The 20,531-nt window shown below is 47.1% G+C and overlaps 1 protein-coding gene across 1 annotated transcript in view; it reads right to left on the bottom strand.

The window, feature by feature from the left end:
* The window catches only part of LTBP1 (latent transforming growth factor beta binding protein 1), a 1,238,788-nt gene that overhangs the window by 6,410 nt on the left and 1,211,847 nt on the right, over positions 1-20,531 (bottom strand). The window contains exon 35 of the mRNA XM_085612185.1: positions 1,593-1,742. Within this exon, the coding sequence (XP_085468311.1) occupies positions 1,593-1,742 (150 nt within the window). The remainder of the gene's footprint in view (positions 1-1,592; positions 1,743-20,531) is intronic.

Genomic DNA, 20,531 nt, shown 5'->3' with positions numbered 1-20,531 from the left:
CTATAGGCCTCAATTGAAACGCGTTTAGCCCTACCAGTATATTTATGTTCTTTTCGCAAGTGCATTGTCATGCTTCTTGCTAGTTAGAGAAAGGAATACTGTTTGCATTAGACTATCGATAGTGATGCCTGAAGCGAACAACTTGGCATTGAACGTGGAGAATACAATGGTCAAAAGAGGCCTTCTGTTCATCATGTATCAGAACAACAAGTTTTTTATGGTTGGGGTTTACAGTCCAAGTTTCAAAGTGATGGGAAACTTAAGGGAGGGTGCGAATGCTCCTCTCAGGTAACGATTTGGTTGATTCCTCATGGTGTGAGAGGAGATAAGGATGTTTCTGAATCTCCTGTTATTTTAATTGGTGTTCCCACAGTTACACAGTCAGACTCCTTTTAGACTTGGAGAGGGACAGACCGCTATGCTTAACTTTTTCCTGCAAGAGTGATGCTTTAGGCTAGAAACTTATTTCCTTTCCAAGACTTCTACAGAAGTCTATCTTATGCTGACACCTTCTAAGCACCCTGAACAGAAACCCTAGATAGATGGTCCTGTAGTCAATCAGGGGTTAGAACAGAGCAGGGAAGTTGCTTTATGGAACACCTTTTTACTTTAATTTGTTTCATTATTGTTGTGGCTGTCACTATTCTGTATTTCATTTTATTACAGCTCAATCTACTGTGATTTTACAGCTTACCTGCTGTATTGTTGTATCTCTGCAACTCATTTTTACTCTGCTTATATACTGGATTGACTTGTATACTAAAATAAAATCCATTTTACTATTTCTGGTGGTTCTTGTCCTGATTGTGAAGTCACATTGACTGCACGAGCTAGAAAGTGATTGTTAATGTATTCTCCCTATCAGCCCTTACAAGTCAACCAACAAAGGTCCGTATGACCAATGGAGACAAATCTTTAGCGACTTCACTAAAAGATGTGGGGCATATCATCAAGGCGGTGCAATAACATTTTCGCCGCTTTTGCGTCCGTTTTCGGCCGAAAAGCGGTGATAATTTTATCGCCTTATCAGCAAGGTCACGCTATCGCGTAAATCCTTGCATTAGTGCCCTTTCCCTTAACGCCCAGCTTTGCATCTCTAATGAGATGCAAAGTGGGCGTACCTTGCCAAACTTACGTGGAGAATGTCGCTAAATGACATTTCTCCAATTAACAATGAAATCGCTAACCTGCTTATCGATAATAATTGCGCTTAACGCAGGTTTCTGTACACCTGCTTTTAATATGATTTAGCCATGTTATCCAATGGGAGGTGGATTACATGGCTAAGTCCACCCTGCCCTATCAGCAAGGTATCGCCTGTCGCAGTGCGATTATCGCTGGTTTTCCAGCTATAATCGCGCTGTTTTGTAGCTAACACTTGGATTTCTATCGCTTTGGAGACATGCGTTGCTGATAGCATGCTATCTCCGCGATAGAATCCAGCGATAATTATCCTAGCGCTAAGTGCGCTTAGCGATAATTATCGGCGGTTGTTGCTGATATGCCCCTGCGTTGTAAGTACCAGTGCGCTGTCAATTGTCACAGCTTGGTGGGAGTCTCCCACACTGAGTTAACTTGATGTGTATTCTCACCAACACAGGTCATCTTGGCCATGTCCAGGTGGTAGCCATCAAAGCAATCACAGGTGTAGCCTTCCTGCACTCTGACGCAGCGGCCGTTTTCACATCCGTTCAGGATGCCACATTCCTCTGCCTGGAGCTCTTCAAAGCTGTTCAGGAAACCTAAGAGGGGGAGATGAGACGAAAATCATTACTGAAATATCTGGAGATCAAAGAATCTATTAATGTAGTCCGGAATTCATAGGCTAATGCTCACTCCATAATTTATTTGTGAACTGGACCCGAAATTCGCAGCCTGTGTTACCCTTTAAGCCTCGTGCCTTACAGATTAAAGCCTGTCCCGCAGCTAGTCAAATTTTGTGCCATGGTGAACATATACATAGCACAGCATTTAATGGAGATTACTGAAACTGCTATATGACCTCTGATTGTTAGCAATGTTATTTTGGACTTCTGCTTAAGCTGCAGTAACTAACAAAAACCAGTAGATGGAAGCATACACTCATAAATGTAGTCTATTGGCACTGCTATAAAGAGATGCAATACAGTTAAAAGAGACGTTTGACCCAAATACACCATGCTTTATTTATGTAGAATGCGCAACTGATGCCGGGAAGGAGAGGCAACTTTTATTTTCTGCTGTATTTGGTCATTATGATTTAGGGCAGCTTCTCACCCGGAAAATGAAGCTAGCACATACATTTAGGGCATCTCTCCTGCTAACAAACAAGTGAACTGGATTTTTCCAAAAACACACAAAAAGGAACAAAATGGTAAGGGCAAATGCAAGCTTTCAAACTGTCATTCAAAAATGGCAAATTGAGATTCACAACAAGGCACACAGCAGGCGCATGGGAGATTTACAAGAAAATGTATACATGTGGGTTGAAACTGCTGCTGATGGCAATGTAGAATGCAGGTTTGTATGATTTCAATGTCATGCCAGGGGGCATCGGGGTGAAGAGACAACAGCCAAGACTTCATAGAGCGTCCATGTACCACTGGAAGGTGACCAGGACATTGTGGAATCCTGTTCCTTTAGAAATGACAATATGCAATACCATGACGCTTTGTAAGGAGCTATGCTGTCTTTCCCAGGCGCCCCTGTACACTTGACACTAAAATCTCTGGTAGCAGTTTTAGGAGGACAAAATAATGGACGTCCTGTCGGGCTCATTATAAGTATGGGTCTGATTGATTTGCTGTTTGTAGCACTTAATTTCCTAAAGCCATACAAATGCAGATAAGGCGCTTGCCCAATTACCTTGGCATAGATATGCCTGTGTAGCGCATGCATGGTAAAGACATGCGTTGCGACGGAATGCATTGTAAAGTCATACAACCGGTCTGGCTTGCAATCTTTGGGCAACGGCCACATACATAATAAGGATCTGGCTGACGGCAGGATACGATCTGCTAAATAGTGCCGCAATGTGCTCCACGGGCATATCGGGCCTTATATGTATTTGTATAGCTTTAGGAAAATATGAGCTACATAAAGCAAGGCTGTATGACGTTACAATGGATTCCATTGCAAGGCATGCCTTTAACACGCATGCGTTACAACGCGAATGCCATTACCATGCATAACCTTTACCATGAATATGCCTTCATCACGCATTCCTTCAGAACGAATTTCGTTGTAAAAGTATGAATGTTAAAGGTATATCCATGGTAAAGGTTTTTCCTGACCTGCGTCCTTAGACCAGTCGTTGCGCCTCCAACCCCTGCCCCCCCCCCCCAGGCCATACCCCTTCCCTGCCCTGAACCCTAGAAGTGGACCCCTGCACAACCCCCCCCCCCCCATGGGGCCACCCCTTCTAAAAACTACCCCTACACTGCCCTGAGCCTGAAAAGCAGAGGTCTGCACCACTCCCCTCCTAAAAGAAATTAAAATTAACCAAACCCAGTTCAGAACCGTAAATCCATAGCCCCCCATTGAAGATTTTAACATTTCGAAAACAAGTGGTTGTGGATTTGGAAACCCAGACGTTTTAAGGTATTTATGTAACCCACTCATTTAACACCAATGATGCAAGGCTGAATGACCTCCCAAACTCCCTTTCCTTGCTGAAAATTAATTATGCCCAAAGTGACAATGGGGTCTTCTAGACCAGGGCTGACAGCCACTATGTAAGCAGAAGCCATGACCTCTGTTCATCTGGTGGAGTGCCACCCACCAAATCTAGAAATACTCACCTGCCTAGTGGGATCCCTGTATGTAAAGTGCATGCGCCGGCGTGGCAGATGCTCTTTGATAAGTATTGAATGCCAATTGGGCTCTCTTGTCGCAGAAGCTTGCCCACCATTCTCTTTTGTTTGTCAGCAATAAACCCTCAAGATGGAGATTTGTTGCTCCACACAAATCTCCACATCAGGGACAATATAACATTTCCTGTCCTGGTACTGCCATGCTTTGTGAAACTGTGATGCTCCCAGGAAGGAAAGAGCAGTGACTGTCAGCCAACCCTACGTATGGCTGAACCACTGGATGGTGAACTGGAAGGCCAGTGGGAAAAAGGCAAGAAAGCCAAGGATTTATACCTATGGAGCCAGCAGTGGCTGCGCTGATGAAAACGTCTTTTCTCCACCTCTAGATGTGGCATTGGAGGAACAAGTCTGATGAGGTAGGAACACAGCCTATTTACTAGGTGCAGCAACTCTGCCAAGCTCTAACTGATCACCCAGGTATTTCTCTTTTTACTGTCCTCTCAAACATTTCCAGTCACTCAGGATCTACTGAATATTTTAATTAGTAGTGTCGTCTGGAGACATTCTGTGTAGCTTCACTCCCATTATATTATTAGAAGTTTTACAATCTCCACATATCCTTTTTATTTTGCTTAAGGTTAACATCAACTTGTTTATAAATAAATGTTTCTATCGTCCGTGGCTCATCATTGCTTTCCTGAGGTTAGTATGACAAAATATCATGAACAACAATATTGTGACACCAGAATATTTTTCCAGAAATGTCATCTACAAAAATGTGTAGTTTACATACTTTGCACCGAAACTACCAAATATTCTGTCAAATATAGTGTGTAACAGAATATCATCAATAAAAGGTAAGTATATCTACATTTTAATATATAGCATTCTTAAAAGTTTATTTATAATATTCCCCGGGGCCAATTTTTATTGTAGGGAGGGGGCTTGCGATTCCCATCTCTGAATAGTAGATCATCTCGTGGACCCCATGTCCCTGGTGTCCGATAGAGGTCCACTGTCCAAGGGACACACCCCCTGGGACGCTGGAATTGCCTTCCCTGGAGAGCATGAGTAGGGAATAGAAAATGTATTCCCTGCCTGCACTGGGCAGGGCACACAGCTTTGCTCCCCACCGGGCGGGAGCAGTGAAAAATGCTGCTCTCACCCCGGGCAGAAGAAAAGTTAAATGACTTGCTCCCATCAACACCACAGAGGGTGCTGACTGAGCAGCCTGCTGTGCTGTGGGGGCATTACAGCTCCCCCTGCTGCCCCCAGCAATTGAAGAAGTAGAGGGTGCCTTGGGCTGCTTCTGGGGCATTCACTATTAAACCAAAAATAACTAGCTCCTGCCAATGAGGGAGCCGTCCCTAAAGTAACTATAATTTGAGCCTTCGCCATTTGCTACTTATGTCCTTAAATATTACATGACTGATGGCATGTTCTATGGCATCACTGATGCCAACTATGTGCATGGTGGGAAAACAAGTTATAGTTACTTTAGGGCATGAGTTATAGTTACTTGAGATAGCTATAACTACTGAATTTCAGTGGTTTTGTTAATTTAAAATGGCATGTTTCAACTGATATTTTCACCTAAATATAACATCCCTTAACATTTGTTTTTTCAGTACATATAAATATATATATTCAGTGAAAAAATCATAGGTTTCAGGCACGTGATAGTTAGAAATTGGCATTTAAAAACCTTTGAAATTCACTGAAAAAACCAAAGGTTTCAGGGATTTGTAATGTCATCAGTGATGTCATTGACCATGTCATGAATGATGTAATATGTGGCGTCATCAGCAGTGCATTGCGGGGGCGCGAGTTATGGTTAGCTCAACTAACTATAACAGGGGAATTTCCATGGTTTTCTATGAGTGAAATGTCCAACTAACTATAACATCCCTGCAACCTATGGTTTTTTCAGTGAATTTCAAAGGTTTTTTAAATGCTAATTTCCAATTATAATGTTCATTAAACCTATCTTTTTTTCTGTGTTTTTTAATTATCAACCCATTCTCAACTTGGTGAAAACTGTAAATCTCACCACTCTTCCATCGATACCTTACGCCAACAAAATCGCCACAAACGAGAGCCACAACTAACGCTAATGAAATGCAAAGTAGGCGTTCCCGTGCAAAAAACCCCCGAAAACACCACTTCCCCATATTTTCAACGACCAGCCAAATCTGCAATGCGATCCAAAAAGCAGGCAATAAGCTGAGGTAGCAGTAACAAATTAACATCAACCTTTAACTGGTGTAAGGAGGTCGACTATATACTCCGTGAATTGTATCCAACTCACAGCCACATCTAAAGACCAACACGTGATAGAGCTACTGATCATGCAGGTCCGACACGCAACAAGACCACAACACCCAGCATCACCACCACCAGAACCTCCCCCCCGCAGCACCCCCCTACTACCACCAAGGCAGCGCAAAACAGAACAACGGACCTTCCCAAAACACCATGCCCCTCAGCCACACAATAGCTGAATGTTGGGAGATGTGGCAACCAACTATATATGAAGGAAGCAAGTCACCCTTCAATAATAAATCACACAATGCCAAGTGTAACGCTGATGTGCTGCACAGACCTCACTATGCAAAGCACAAACCTCTCCATGTGGAGATATACTGTTGATACTTGTAGTGAAGTGCACAGTAGACGCAATCATGTTACCTTAGGCAGTGGGGAAGATCTCGGTCATGTAGCTGTGTTGTCCCCCCCTGGAAGCGGAGTGGGCTGCTCCAACGGACGCCACTCCAGCATAGCAGCATGAATAAATAGGCCAGGCCCTAGGCGTGGTTCACTTGAGGGAAGACCAAAGAGTCTGTCACAGCGGAAGCCCTCACCCTGGCACGTGGCTGCCGCCATAACCGCGGGCCTCCTCGACACAGGCCCCCTGTGCACCCAGCAGCACAGCACTACAGACTTATGTCTGTACTGACTACTGCCTTCGATCTACACTGCGGACAGCAGCGCTCACAATTCAGATGCAGTGGCGATTGCAGATGTCGCGGTCCTGTTCGCAAGACACTTTGCTTCCAGTGCGGCCTGCCCAGACTACGCATCATCGCACGGTGCGCACACGCTGTGTGCTTCAGGTGCTACTAACTCACTGCACAATAAATCATCGCCACGTAGCTGTGTGCCCATCCTGACCGCTGCCTCTGCCCTACACTGGGGTTACACGGTTCACAATTCAAGATTAGTAGCGACGCAAATTGTGTAAGACACTATAATGGGTTAAGAAGACCACATGCTTCCAATCTGTGCAGCTCAAGTCAACGTCACCTGCCTGTGGGACTTTGCTGACCACTGCCTCCGGCCTACACTGTGGAAGATGGACGACACGTGGTGCCAACTAACCCTGTTCAACACAAGCCGATCCCACATGTGTTAGTGTGTCCTGAGTCCTGAATTGCAGCTACCACAGCACCAGACTCCCTTCGATCAGTGAAGGGTATATCCATATGGAAGGCCGGCGACACATGGTGCCACTGAACCTGCACTACGCAGGCCGGTGGGGCCACCAACGTATGCACGTGGCTGTGGGGCCTTGCTCACCGCTACCTCTGGCCTACACTGTGGAAGACCGGCGACAAATGGTGCCACTAACCGTCTTCAACACAAGCCAATCCCACATGTGGAACTGTGTCCTAAGTCCTGAATGGTAGTGACCCTAACTCCGTGAGAAAACCACAGCACCAGACTCCCTTCGATCAGTGAGGCACATTTCCATATGCAACGGCGGCGACACGTGGTGCCTATAACTCTGTTCAACACAAGCCGAACAATCCCACATGTAGAACTGTGTCCTGAATGGCAGTGACCCCAAGTCCATGGCAGTGACCACAGCAGCATACTCCCTCTGATTAGTTAGGCATATTTCCATATGCAACGGCGGCGACACGTGGTGCCAATAACTCTGTTCAACACAAGCCGAACAATCCCACATGTGGAACTGTGTCCTGAGTCCTGAATGGCAGTGACCCCAAGTCCATGGCAGCGACCACAGCAGCATACTCCCTCTGATTAGATAGCCATATTTCCATATGCAACGGCGGCGACACGTGGTGCTAATAACTCTGTTCAACACAAGCCGATCCCCACCTGTGTAACTGTGTCCTGAGTCCTGAATGGCAGTCACCCCAAGTCCGTGGTAGTGACCACAGCACCACACTCCCTTTGATCAGTGAGGAGTATTTCCATATGCAACTACAGACTACAGTAGGCAACTAACTATCACAGTCCTACACCCTACATATTATCCTTTTAGTATCCTCGCTGCAAGATTTTTTTTTTATATCAGTTATAGCTTTACTACAGTGACCAAATTAATCTTCAAATGCAAACTAACATGGAATAGCAGTCTACACTACAGGCAGTACAGCTCGCAATTCCAATTTTAAATGCTAATTTCTAACAAGATTGTACTCAGAAAATACAACACTTCGTCAATGTATTCTATACTTATTTCATCTTTTCATCATACGCCTACACTGCACTCAGTAGGGCTCACAATGAAAATTATTTCTTCATTCATTGACTACAGAGTCTACTAGGCAAGTGACTATTACAGGCCTCAAATCTACATAATATCCTTTTAGTATCCTTTCCTCTTGAACATTTTTTATATCAGTTATAGCTTTAGAACAATGACCAAATTCATTTTCAAGTACAAATGAACACTCAGCAGTCTACACTGCGGGCAGCAGACCTCACAATTTGAATTTTGGACACGTGGTGCCAATTAACACTGTCCAACACAAGCCGATCCCACATGTGTAACTGTGTCCTGACTCCTGAATTGCAGCGACCACAGCACCAGACTCCCTTCGATCAGTGAATGGTATATCCATATGGAAGGACGGCGACACATGGTGTCACTGAACCTGCATTACGCAGGCCGGTGGGGCCACCAACGTATGCACGTGGCTGTGGGGCCTTGCTCACCGCTACCTCTGGCCTACACTGTGGAAGACCGGCGACAAATGGTGCCACTAACCGTCTTCAACACAAGCCGATCCCACATGTGGAACTGTGTCCTAAGTCCTGAATGGTAGTGACCCTAACTCCGTGAGAAAACCACAGCACCAGACTCCCTTCGGTCAGTGAGGCATATTTCCATATGCAACGGTGGCGACACGTGGTGCCAATAACTCTGTTCCACACAAGCCGAACAATCCCACATGTGGAACTGTGTCCTGAATGGCAGTGACCCCAAGTCCATGGCAGCGACCACAGCAGCATACTCCCTCTGATTAGTTAGGCATATTTCCATATGCAACGGCGGCGACACGTGGTGCCAATAACTCTGTTCAACACAAGCCGAACAATCCCACATGTGGAACTGTGTCCTGAGTCCTGAATGGCAGTAACCCCAAGTCCATGGCAGCGACCACAGCAGCATACTCCCTCTAATTAGATAGGCATATTTCCATATGCAACGCCGGTTACACGTGGTGCTAATAACTCTGTTCAACACAAGCCGATCCCCACATGTGTAACTGTGTCCTGAGTCCTGAATGGCAGTGACCTCAAGTCCGTGGCACCTAACACAGCAGCATACTCTTTGATCAGTTAGACATATTTCCATATGCAAGGCCAGCGACACGTAGTCCCACTAACCCTCTTTAACACAAGCTGATCCCACATGTGTAACTGTGTCCTGAGTCCTGAATAGCAGTCACCCCAAGTCTGTGGCAGCGACCACAGCACCAGACTCCCTCTGATCAGTGAGGCATATTTCCATATGCAAGACCAGTGACACGTAGTTCCACTAACCCTCTTTAACACAAGCCGATCCCACATGTGTAACTGTGTCCTGAGTCCTGAATGGCAGTCACCCCAAGTCTGTGGCAGCAACCACAGCACCACACTCCCTTTGATCAGTGAGGAGTATTTCCATATGCAACTACAGACTACAGTAGGCAAATAACTATCACAGTCCTACACCCTACATATTATCCTTTTAGTATCCTCGCTGCAAGATTTTTTTTTTATATCAGTTATAGCTTTACTACAATGACCAAATTAATCTTCAAATGCAAACTAACATGGAATAGCAGTCTACACTACAGGCAGTACAGCTCGCAATTCCAATTTTAAATGCTAATTTCTAACAAGATTGTACTCAGAAAATACAACACTTCGTCAATGTATTCTATACTTATTTTATCTTTTCATCATACGCCTACACTGCACTCAGTAGGGCTCACAATGAAAATTATTTCTTCATTCATTAACTACAGAGTCCACTAGGCAAGTAACTATTACAGGCCTCAAATCTACATAATATCCTTTTTAGTATCCTTTCCTCTTGAACATTTTTTATATCAGTTATAGCTTTAGAACAATGACCAAATTAATTTTCAAGTACAAATGAACACTCAGCAGTCTACACTGCGGGCAGCAGACCTCACAATTTGAAATTTGGACACGTGGTGCCAACTAACACTGTCCAACACAAGCCGATCCCACATGTGTAACTGTATCCTGAGTCCTGAATGGCAGTGACCCCAAGTACATGGCAGCGACCACAGCACCAGACTCCCTTCGATCAGTGAGGCATATTTCGATATGTAAGGCCGGCGACATGTAGTCCCACTAACCCTGTTTAACACAAGCCGATCCCACATGTGTAACTGTGTCCTGAGTCCTGAATGGCAGTGACCTCAAGTCCGTGGCACCTAACACAGCAGCATACTCTTTGATCAGTTAGACATATTTCCATATGCAAGGCCAGCGACACGTAGTCCCACTAACCCTCTTTAACACAAGCTGATCCCACATGTGTAACTGTGTCCTGAGTCCTGAATAGCAGTCACCCCAAGTCTGTGGCAGCGACCACAGCACCAGACTCCCTCTGATCAGTGAGGCATATTTCCATATGCAAGACCAGTGACACGTAGTTCCACTAACCCTCTTTAACACAAGCCGATCCCACATGTGTAACTGTGTCCTGAGTCCTGAATGGCAGTCACCCCAAGTCTGTGGCAGTGACCACAGCACCAGACTCCCTCTCATCAGTGGAGCATACTTCCATATGCAAGGACAACAGCACGTGGTGCCACTAACCCTGTTCAACACAAACCGATCCCACATGTGTAACTGTGTCCTGAGACCTGAACGTCAGTGACCCAAACTTCGTAACAGCGACCACAGCACCACACTCCCTTCGATTAGTGAAGGGTATTTGCATATGGAAGGCCAGCGACACGTGGTGCCACTGAACCTGCACTAGGCAGGCCAGTGGGGCCACCAACGTATGCATGTGGCTGTGAGCCCTTGCTCACCGCTACCTCAGGCCCACACTACGGTCAGCATGCCTCACAATTCAGATAGAGTCCTGATTCCACATGACGCAGTCCAGTAGCCAAGACACATTGCTCCCAGTGCGGCCCGTCCACACCAAGCATCATCACAGGCTCATACAGTCTCAATACTTCTGGTGCCACTAACCCTCTTTAACACAAGCAGATCCCACATGTGTAACTGTGTCCTGAGTCCTGAATGGCAGTGACCCCAAGTCCGTGGTACCGACCACAGCACCACACTCCCTTCGATCAGTGCCGAACATTTCGATATGCAAGGCCGGCAACACGTAGTCCCACTAACCCTCTTTAACACAAGCCGATCCCACATGTGTAACTGTGTCCTGAGTCCTGAATGGCAGTGACCCCAACTTAGTGGCAGCGACCACAGCACCAGACTTCCTTCAGTCTTATTTGTTGTTCTTTTCTTTAAATAATTTTTTTATATGTAAATCTATACATGACTAAGATTCTTCTTTGTCCAACCGCACAGGGACACTTCCAGGCCCAAGAAGGTTGTTGTGGTATGATGGTAATGTGGGAAGAGGGTGCGTTACCTGCTGATGTGGGGAGAGGCAGCGTCAAAGGGGTATCTATCACAGAAAGAACTTCGATATGTTTTCACAAATGCCTCGGACAAATGCCAGCTGACAGACTGAATCACAAAATGGTTTTTCAATGCTTATGTAGTGGGAGTTATAAACAGTTCGCACCCAGGCTCGCAGAGGGCCAGCTGCGGCCCGTCCGCTAGACTCACAGACACAGTACTACGAGCCGTCCGTGTTATTGTAGCTATCCCTGCCCTGTTCTGTTGTACGCCACACCACGCCACTGCGATTACGTTCCGACGTTGGCCCCACATAGCTACCTGTCGCAGGCGTACTCGCTGTTTTTGTGCAGGTCAGTGGTCTAGTTCTCAACATCTCACGGCCACTCCCTCAGGGCAGGTTTGCACACACCACACCCATTCGTCACATGCGTCACTTGCCATGTGACCATGCAAATATAATAGGTCGACAACGTCACATCCTTTATTGCCGGTGCTGACTAGATGGCGGACGCGCCACGTGTCTCAACCATAAAGAGTCTTTGAAAAGTTGCGCAGAAGGTTATTCGCACCCTGATCTGTATAGCCATCAGGGGCCTACCACCCCCTTGGTGCGGACTTCAGATGCACAGGGTTAGTACCACCCAAACCTCATATGGCCATCAGGGGCCTACCACTACGTGCACACACTTGAGTTCCACAGGCTTAGCGGCCCCAAAAGCTGATGTGGTCTCCGCCATCGATGACTCAGCGACATGTGTGAGATCTGCCAGGCCGTGTAGAAGCCGATGTGGTCTCCGCCATTGATGACTCAGGACTCAGTGACATGTGTGAGATCTGCTGGGACGTGGAGAATATGATGTGATCTCCACCATTCATGACTCAGGACTCAACGACATCTGTGACATCCGCGGAGAAGCTGATGTTGTCTCCGCCATTCATGACTCAGGACTCAGCGACATATCTGGGATGCGCGGAGTTTTGACGGGCACGTGGAATGCCCACTGCTGCACACTCCTGTGGCACCAGGTATTTATTTGCTCATGGATGCGCAGAGGCAGCAGTGTCTGTGTGTCTCTCTCTCTCTGTCTCTCTCTCTCTCTCTTCCTTCTTTTCCTTCTATCTCTCTAACTCTCTCTCTTCCTTCTCCCTTTCTCACTCCCTTTCTTTCTTTCCCCGTACAAAATGACACGAGGTGCACCTTTGCGATTTATTCTAAATACTAAAATCCTGTATTGAATTGCACTGAGGTAGTGGCTGCACTTACAGTGTACACACAAAATCAATTAAGAACTCTCATTGTATTTATATTGATTGGGAATAGTGCGTCAAGTGCTGGATCTTGACGAGATACACTGCTCAGTTCGTATATTGTTCTGCACACGAAAAAAATCACATCACAACTTTCACACCAACTGCAATGCGAAACAAATACCGGCGATAAGCGACGTTAGCACCAGGTATTTTACACCTGCTTTCTGCTGGTGTTAAGCAGGACGACTACCTGCACAATGAAACGGAACACAGCCAAGAGCCACACCAGAACACCCACAGGTGCCATAGAATCACTGAGCATGATGCAGGGATACCCATGAGGGCCACAAAACTCATCGCAACAACTCCAGGACCGCCAACGCACCCCAAACCCGCATCTGAGCAAGTGTGTCCCTGTGGTCATTGTCTTAGCATGATACCTTATTGATTTGATACGTGCAAATTTACCTTCGTGCTCCCTGTATAACACCCCCTAAGCACCATACACAAGTTACAATGTTCAAAACAAAAGTTCCTCCGAGTAGGTATAACTACATGCTGACACTACTTGACACATGTGGCACAGAGGCCAGAGCACATGACTTCACAGCACATGACACACAGTTTGGACTCACGCTTTCATCCCCGACTCCGGCAGCACCTCAGCTTAGCACCATGAGACTCTAGAAAATCCCTCACATATTTTCCGTACCCCACGACTTTCAAACCAGTAGGAGTCAGTAGTTCGTCCTAGTAGGTATAAACACATGCTGACACTACTTCCACAGGTGTGCTGCAGCGGCCAGGGCCCATGACTTCACACCATAAGACACACAGTTTAGGCTCACGCTTTCATCCCCGACTCCCACAGCAGCTCACCTTAGCAGCATCAGACTACGCAATACCTCACTTAATTTCCGTAACCAGCACTTTCAGACCGGTAGGTATGAGTAGTTCACTTCGCACCCCCTTTATAGCACACCCTAAACACCCCACAGAGGTTAAAGTGCTCCTACCCTCCTCTTTCCCACATTTTTTGCCCTTTTTCCCCCTTACTCGCTTCAACTGAATCACAAAATGGCGGCCAACACTTCCTAGTTGCAAACGCTCGCAAGTCACAAGATAAGAGTGGAAAAAAGGTTGAAAAACAAGAAAAGGGGGCAGGGTAGGAACATCCTGAACACAGGGACCCCCAGGGCCAAAAAAGCATTAATTTTTTTTAATCAGCAGAATTCGCGCTGGGTGCGTGAATCCTGCCGTGAAAATAAAACAAAAATGAAGCGCGGTAATGAGCCCCCGGGTGGGCCAGGTCCCGGGGGCAATTTCAAAATTAAATAGCGGGGGCCCACGGGGGGCTGGGGAACGCCACCTCCCCAGGGCTTCTTTATTTGGATGTGGGGGGGCTCCCAGGCCCCCCAAAGCCCCAGGGACCGCCACCTCCCCGGGGCTTTATTTGATTATGCACGGGGGCAGGTGGCACCCACGCAGCCCCAGGGACAGCCACCACCCTGGGGCTTAAATTATTAGAAAATATGTGTGGGGGGAGCTCCTGCTCCCCCACACTGCCCCGGAGACCACCACCTCCCCGGGGCACTAATTATTCAAACTTGGGGTCCGTTACATGTGATGCTGATCAGACATGGTAATATGGAGTTACTTGCAGGGCAAAACTGAAAAGGTGTTTTCTGCATAATGCCCCTTCTTAATAGTCATTCTTGATATGGCCTGGTCTTTGAAAAATTGCATGGACGCCCACTGTCAAGTCCAATTGCAGTTACTGCACTGATGAACAAGTTACTTACCTTCGGTAACACTTTTTCTGGTGGATACAGTATCTGCCTGTGGATTCCTCACCTTGTGAATATCCCCTGCGCCAGCATTCCACTGAACTTTTTCCCCCAGCTCTCTACGCCGACGTGGACGTCATAATGCTTCGGCTCCGCTCGCGACTCCGTATGATGTCACCGGAGCCATAAGAGAGTCACGTCGGCGTGATGATGTCAGTCCCACCCATTTTTTCCGTGCCTCCGAGGCGAACAGGTGGACCGACAACAGATTCAAAGTATACAACATTCGAACAAAGATACATAGTACATATACAAAAAGGAAAGCTAAGGAACAACAGCATTTCCTATAAGTGTACCAGAAAAAACAACATGTCAAGCAAGGCATCCTTTAGGGTATACAAAGGTGGACAACGGGGAGGCGGGTGGGCCAGTGAGGAATCCACAGGCAGATACTGTATCCACCAGAAAAAGCGTTACCGAAGGTAAGTAACTTGTTCTTCTGATGGATACATCTGCCAGTGAATTCCTCACCTTGTGAATAGAATCCCACAGCAGTCCTACTCCCGGAGGAGGGTGTCCACCTTCCTATTCCAAAAAGTCCTGCAAAACAGAGCGCGCGAAGTGGCCCTCCCTCCTCATCTCAGAGTCCAAGCAATAATGCTTTGCGAAAGTATGGAGGGAGGCCCAAGTCGCGGCCTTATAAATGTCTGCCACAGGAACACCCCTGGCCAAAGCAGAGGTGGAAGACTTAGCTCTAGTTGAATGAGCTCTAATACCCTCAGGAGGAACCTTACCAGCCAGGGCATAGCAGATCTTGATGGCAAGGAAGATCCATCTTGATAGAGTGCGCTTGTGCACAACTTTTCCTTTAGAATGTCCAACATATCCCACGAAAAGCTGATCATCCAAACGAAAGTCTTTCATTCTGTCCAAGTAAAAGCTCACAGCTCTTTTTGGGTCCAGACGATGAAGCCTTTACTCCTCTTTGGAGGGATGAGGAGGTGGATAAAAAACAGGGAGAGTAATAAACTGCCCCAAATGAAACAGAGCAACTACTTTAGGCAGGAAAGCAGCCCTGGTCCTGAGTACCATCCTTTCAGCATGTAATGTTAAAAACGGGGGTTTAGAACTAAGAGCTTGAAGCTCACTCACAGACTAAGGACCTTCAGAACTAGAACAACCGCTCCATTGAGGAATAAAGGGATCATCTCCTGAATGTCGAGAATTCTTTGAGGAGGAGGAAATGCTTGACACACAGTAGTGTCCGGTACCGCCCCTATGAACAGGTTGCGTTGAGAGGGCACCAGGTGAGATTTGGGCACATTGATCGAAAAACCCAAGTCGAATAACAGCTGAGATGTTACCTGCAGATGATGTTGCACCATCTCTGGGGACTCTGCCTTCAGAAGCCAGTCATCCAGGTAGGGGAAAACCGGAATCCCCGACCTCCTGAGATGAGCAGCCACCACTGCCATCACCTTCGTGAAGACTCGAGGTGCGGTAGTAAGACCAAACGGGAGGACCGCAAACTGGTAATGTTGCGACCCAACTGTAAAACGGAGATACTTCCTGTGCGACTTCAGGATTTGGACATGGAAGTACGCGTCCTGCAAGTCGATCGACACCATCCAGTCTCCTTGCTGCAACGCTTGAAGAACCTGCGCAAGGGTCAGCATCTTGAATTTCTCCTGTTTCAGGTAAAAGTTCAAGACTCTGAGGTCCAGGATCGGACGCAATCTGCCGTCCTTCTTGGGAATTAGGAAATACCGGGAGTAGCATTCCTGACCCCTTTCATGCTCTGGAACCACCTCTATCGCACCCTTTTGAAGCAAAGCTAGAACCTCCTTCTGCTGAAGAAGTAGATGGTCTTCCGAGCAGTAACCCTGGCAAGGAGGGTAAGGGGGAGGAAACTCCCGAAAGGGAAGGACGTACCCAGTCTCCACGAGGTTTAAAACCCAAAGGTCGGTTGTAACAGATTTCCAACCTCGTAGAAAGTGGGACACCCGACCCCCCACAGGTCTCACATGATCTAGGATGGGGGATCTAGGGCTGCTTCCCTGAAGCTTCATTGGGAGCAGAGGAGGCAGAAGATGAAGATGGGTTGCGGCAAGAACCTCTCCGTCCCCTTTGCCTTCCTCTATACGACCTAAAGAGGGGATTCTGCTGCTGCTGCTGAGGCTGCCGGAAGGACTGAAATGAGGATCTCCCAAAGCCCCTGAATTTCCTAAGACCAAATCCCTTAGCAGGAGTCTGTAATCCTAAAGATTTAGCCGTTACCCTGCTCTCTTTAAATCTTTGCAAGGTGGAATCAGCCTTTTCGCCAAAAAGTTTCTCTCCGTCAAAAGGCAAATCTACCAAAGTGGCTTGAACATCAGTAGGGAAGCCAGAAGAACGAAGCCACGCTTGCCTCCTAGTGGCTATCGAAGATCCCATTATCCTTGCCACAGAATCAGCCGTGTCAAGTCCCGACTGAATTACCTGCCTTGCAGCAGCCTGAGTGTCAGTGACCACCTCCATAAAAGAAACTTTATCTCCTTCTGGCAGCTTAGGGGCTAATGATTTCATAGAGTCCATCAGAGCATGAACGTAGCGCCCTAGTAAACAGGTGGCATTAGTAGATTTAAGCGCCATGCTCCCTGAAGAAAAGGTCTTTTTTGCTGCTTGATCAGTCTTTTTAGACTCCCTATCCGCAGGAGTCTGAGGGAAGGCGCCTGAAGAATGCTTCGAACATGAAGCTTGCACCACCAGGCTTTCTGGAGAAGGGTGGGAAGAAAGAAAACTTGGATCCCCAGGAGCCACCCTATATCTCCTTGCCACCTGTCTGGAGACTGCCGGCGAAGAGAGTGGCTTACGCCAGACGTCCATAACTGGCTCCAAGATAGCCTCATTAAAAGGCAACAAGGGTTCAACAGTTGAGGTTGGCGAATGTAGTACTTCAGTTAGAAGGTTTGGCTTATATTCAGGAGAGGGTAACTGCAAGTCCAGCAACTCTGCGGCCTTCTTAATAACTAAATGATAGGGAGCCAGTTCTTGCGGTGGCGAGGACCTAGTAGAAGAATGCTCCCACTCCGGAGTTGTATCAAGACCACTAGCATCTTGAATGCCTTCAAAGTCGTCAGAAGATGTATCCACTTCACCTTCTTCCACTTCCTCCCTATAACGCTCCTCTTCCAAGACTCTCTGGGCCTCTCTCCTTGAACGGATCCGAGGAACCGGCGTCGGCAGCGCCGTAGGCGGAGTCGGTGGAACCGAACGTGGAGTCGGCGGCGCCGGAGTCGGCGGTGCTGGACGTGGAGCCGAGGGAGTCGGCAACGGCATTGAGGAGGGCTCCGAAGAATGCCGATCCAAACGAAGCCGAGATGGATCACCAGACGGTGCCGGAAACTGCCACGAAGGAGCCATCGGCAAAAAAGGGCATAAATGGAGCCTGAGCATAATGCTGCGGCACTCCCAAGGTGTATGCCATAGGACCCACGGGACCAGATGGTGCACCGGATGGGAAGGCAGCCCGTTGAAAAATCCCATACATCGCATTAGGAAAATGTGTCGAATCCGCACCCAGAGTCGGGAACTGCGGATAAGGGATAGATCCTGAATCCGGCTGAGGAGTACCTGGAACCGGAGCCGAAATGTCCTCAACAGGAGCCGCAGGATCAGCCGGCTCTGGAGAAAGCTCTTTCTCTTGTTCCTGCTCGACGTCAGAAGCAGAAGACTCCACTGGCGCCAGAGACTGCACCTAGATTTAAGCGCCATGCTCCCTGAAGAATAGGTCTTTTTTGCTGCTTGATCAGTCTTTTTTTGCGGCGCAGTCTCCGGCGCAGTCACTGGCGCCAGAGACTGCGCCAGTGACTGCGCCGGAGACTGCGCCGGGGTCCGCGCCGGAGTCCGCTTCGGCAAAGATGACCTCTCTGGAGACTTCCTAGGAGATGGAGAAGGAGATGCAACATCCTTACTTCGACGTCGAGGCGACGGCGATCTCGAAGTCTTACTCTTCGAAGACCGGCGCCGAGAGCTATGCTTTCTTTTCCTGTGATGCTTCTTCGACTTCGAAGAGTGTGAAGTCGACTACTCCGGCCTCGATCTCTCCTTCTTCCTACCCCTCTTTTCCTTCTTCGCCTTCGCCTCTCTCTCCTTCAAGGACTTGGGGTTCATTCTTCTGCAGCTGGAACAGTCCTCCACGTCGTGGTCAAAAGAAAGGCACCACAAACAATCTTCATGGGGGTCAGTCATTGACATGTGGCCCCCACATTCCCTACAAGGTTTGAAACCTGACTTCCTAGTCGAAGACATGGTGAATTCACAAACAGTAACCCACTACAAGACTACAAAGTAGCAGGAGAGTGCTGGAAAACCGTTACGCGTCGACGGCGTGGAAAAAAGGGAACTGACGTCATCACGCCGACGTGGCTCTCTTATGGCTCCGGTGACGTCATACGGAGTCACGAGCAGAGCCGAAGCATTTTGACGTCCACGTCGGCGTAGAGAGCTGGAGAAAAAAGTTCTGTGGAATGCTGGCGCAGGGGATATTCACAAGGTGAGGAATCCACTGGCAGATGTATCCATCAGAAATTGTCTTCTTCTGCTGCTCGAACTAAATCATCAATGCCAGCACCGAAGGTACCATCAGAGAGCGTCATTGGTTGTGGAGCTAGCAAGGAACATCCAACCCAATAGCAGTTAGGAACAATCTGAAGGGGACAGTGTGCATTGTGGCTAAGAGCGGGGTCACTTACATCTTGTGACCAAAATGTTCTTGAAACAAAAGCAAGTCACAAACCTCCACTCAAAACGCTAGATGGCAGGTTTATGCAAAGCATGTGTATCTACAGCTACACAAACTACAAACATATCACCCTGAGTGCACGTTGTTAGCACCTAGCACAAAGAACCTATAGCTTTGGGATCTGTGCCATCTTCTTGGAGGTAGTTGTATTCATTCTTTCATTCTGTTGTTGAAAGTAATGTAATGACTTCCAGCCACAAACAAGAAGCTAGGGCCATGATTCAGGGTCAGTCTTTTGTCAACGTGTTCATAGAACAAAGGATCTGATTATTTGCCGTTCAATAGGTGAATTGGTGAGCGTCTTCATCATAGACAGTCTAAATCAAAACAACCTTCTACACTGTAACTGCATTATATGAAATGCAAGCTAAGGCCACTTTTTTTAATTTTGTGACATCTGGACATACCCTCTACTTCTATGAACTGAAAAGGAAAAACCTTTCTGAACTTTACTTCCTCCTTACTCACGCTCTTTTGGTTAAAGAAAATGGCATTGAAAAAAGTAAAAAGGAAATATGCAAACTGTTAAGAATAATACATGTGTAGTAAGAGTGATAAAAAGTGGTTCCACAACATGCAAAATAGGGTGCTTTCAAATGTGTGGAGGCCACATGCGCTAGCTAAAGACTAGATGGAAACAGGCAGGTTTTTAATAATTTCCTAAAGTTCTATCTAACTTTGACAGAGATGGGAAGGTAACAAGTTCCACCTGGAAGTAGTAGCAATAGAGAACCCAGGGTTTTACGATGATATTTGGGAACACTCACAAGAAATTTCTATTTGGATCTTAGTAGATGACCATGTTCGTAGCACTGAAATCGATGAGCTAAAGCTAATAAGCTGTGCAAGAAGACGGCTTTGTTTACTATGCACAAGGAATTGAATAAATATGAAACAATTTGCAGAAATGTTTGACACTGATGTAAAAACACAAGTTAGTCAGTAAATTTATCTATATTGATTCAGCAAAATTCCAACAGTAGCAGACAGGAAACATTGTGCACACTTTGACTTCCAATTACATCACTAGGTTGACCCATTATC

This window comes from Triturus cristatus, chromosome 6 (genome assembly GCF_964204655.1).
Source record: "Triturus cristatus chromosome 6, aTriCri1.1, whole genome shotgun sequence".
NCBI lineage: Eukaryota > Metazoa > Chordata > Amphibia > Caudata > Salamandridae > Triturus > Triturus cristatus.
This window is presented reverse-complemented; position numbering and strand designations above follow the sequence as displayed.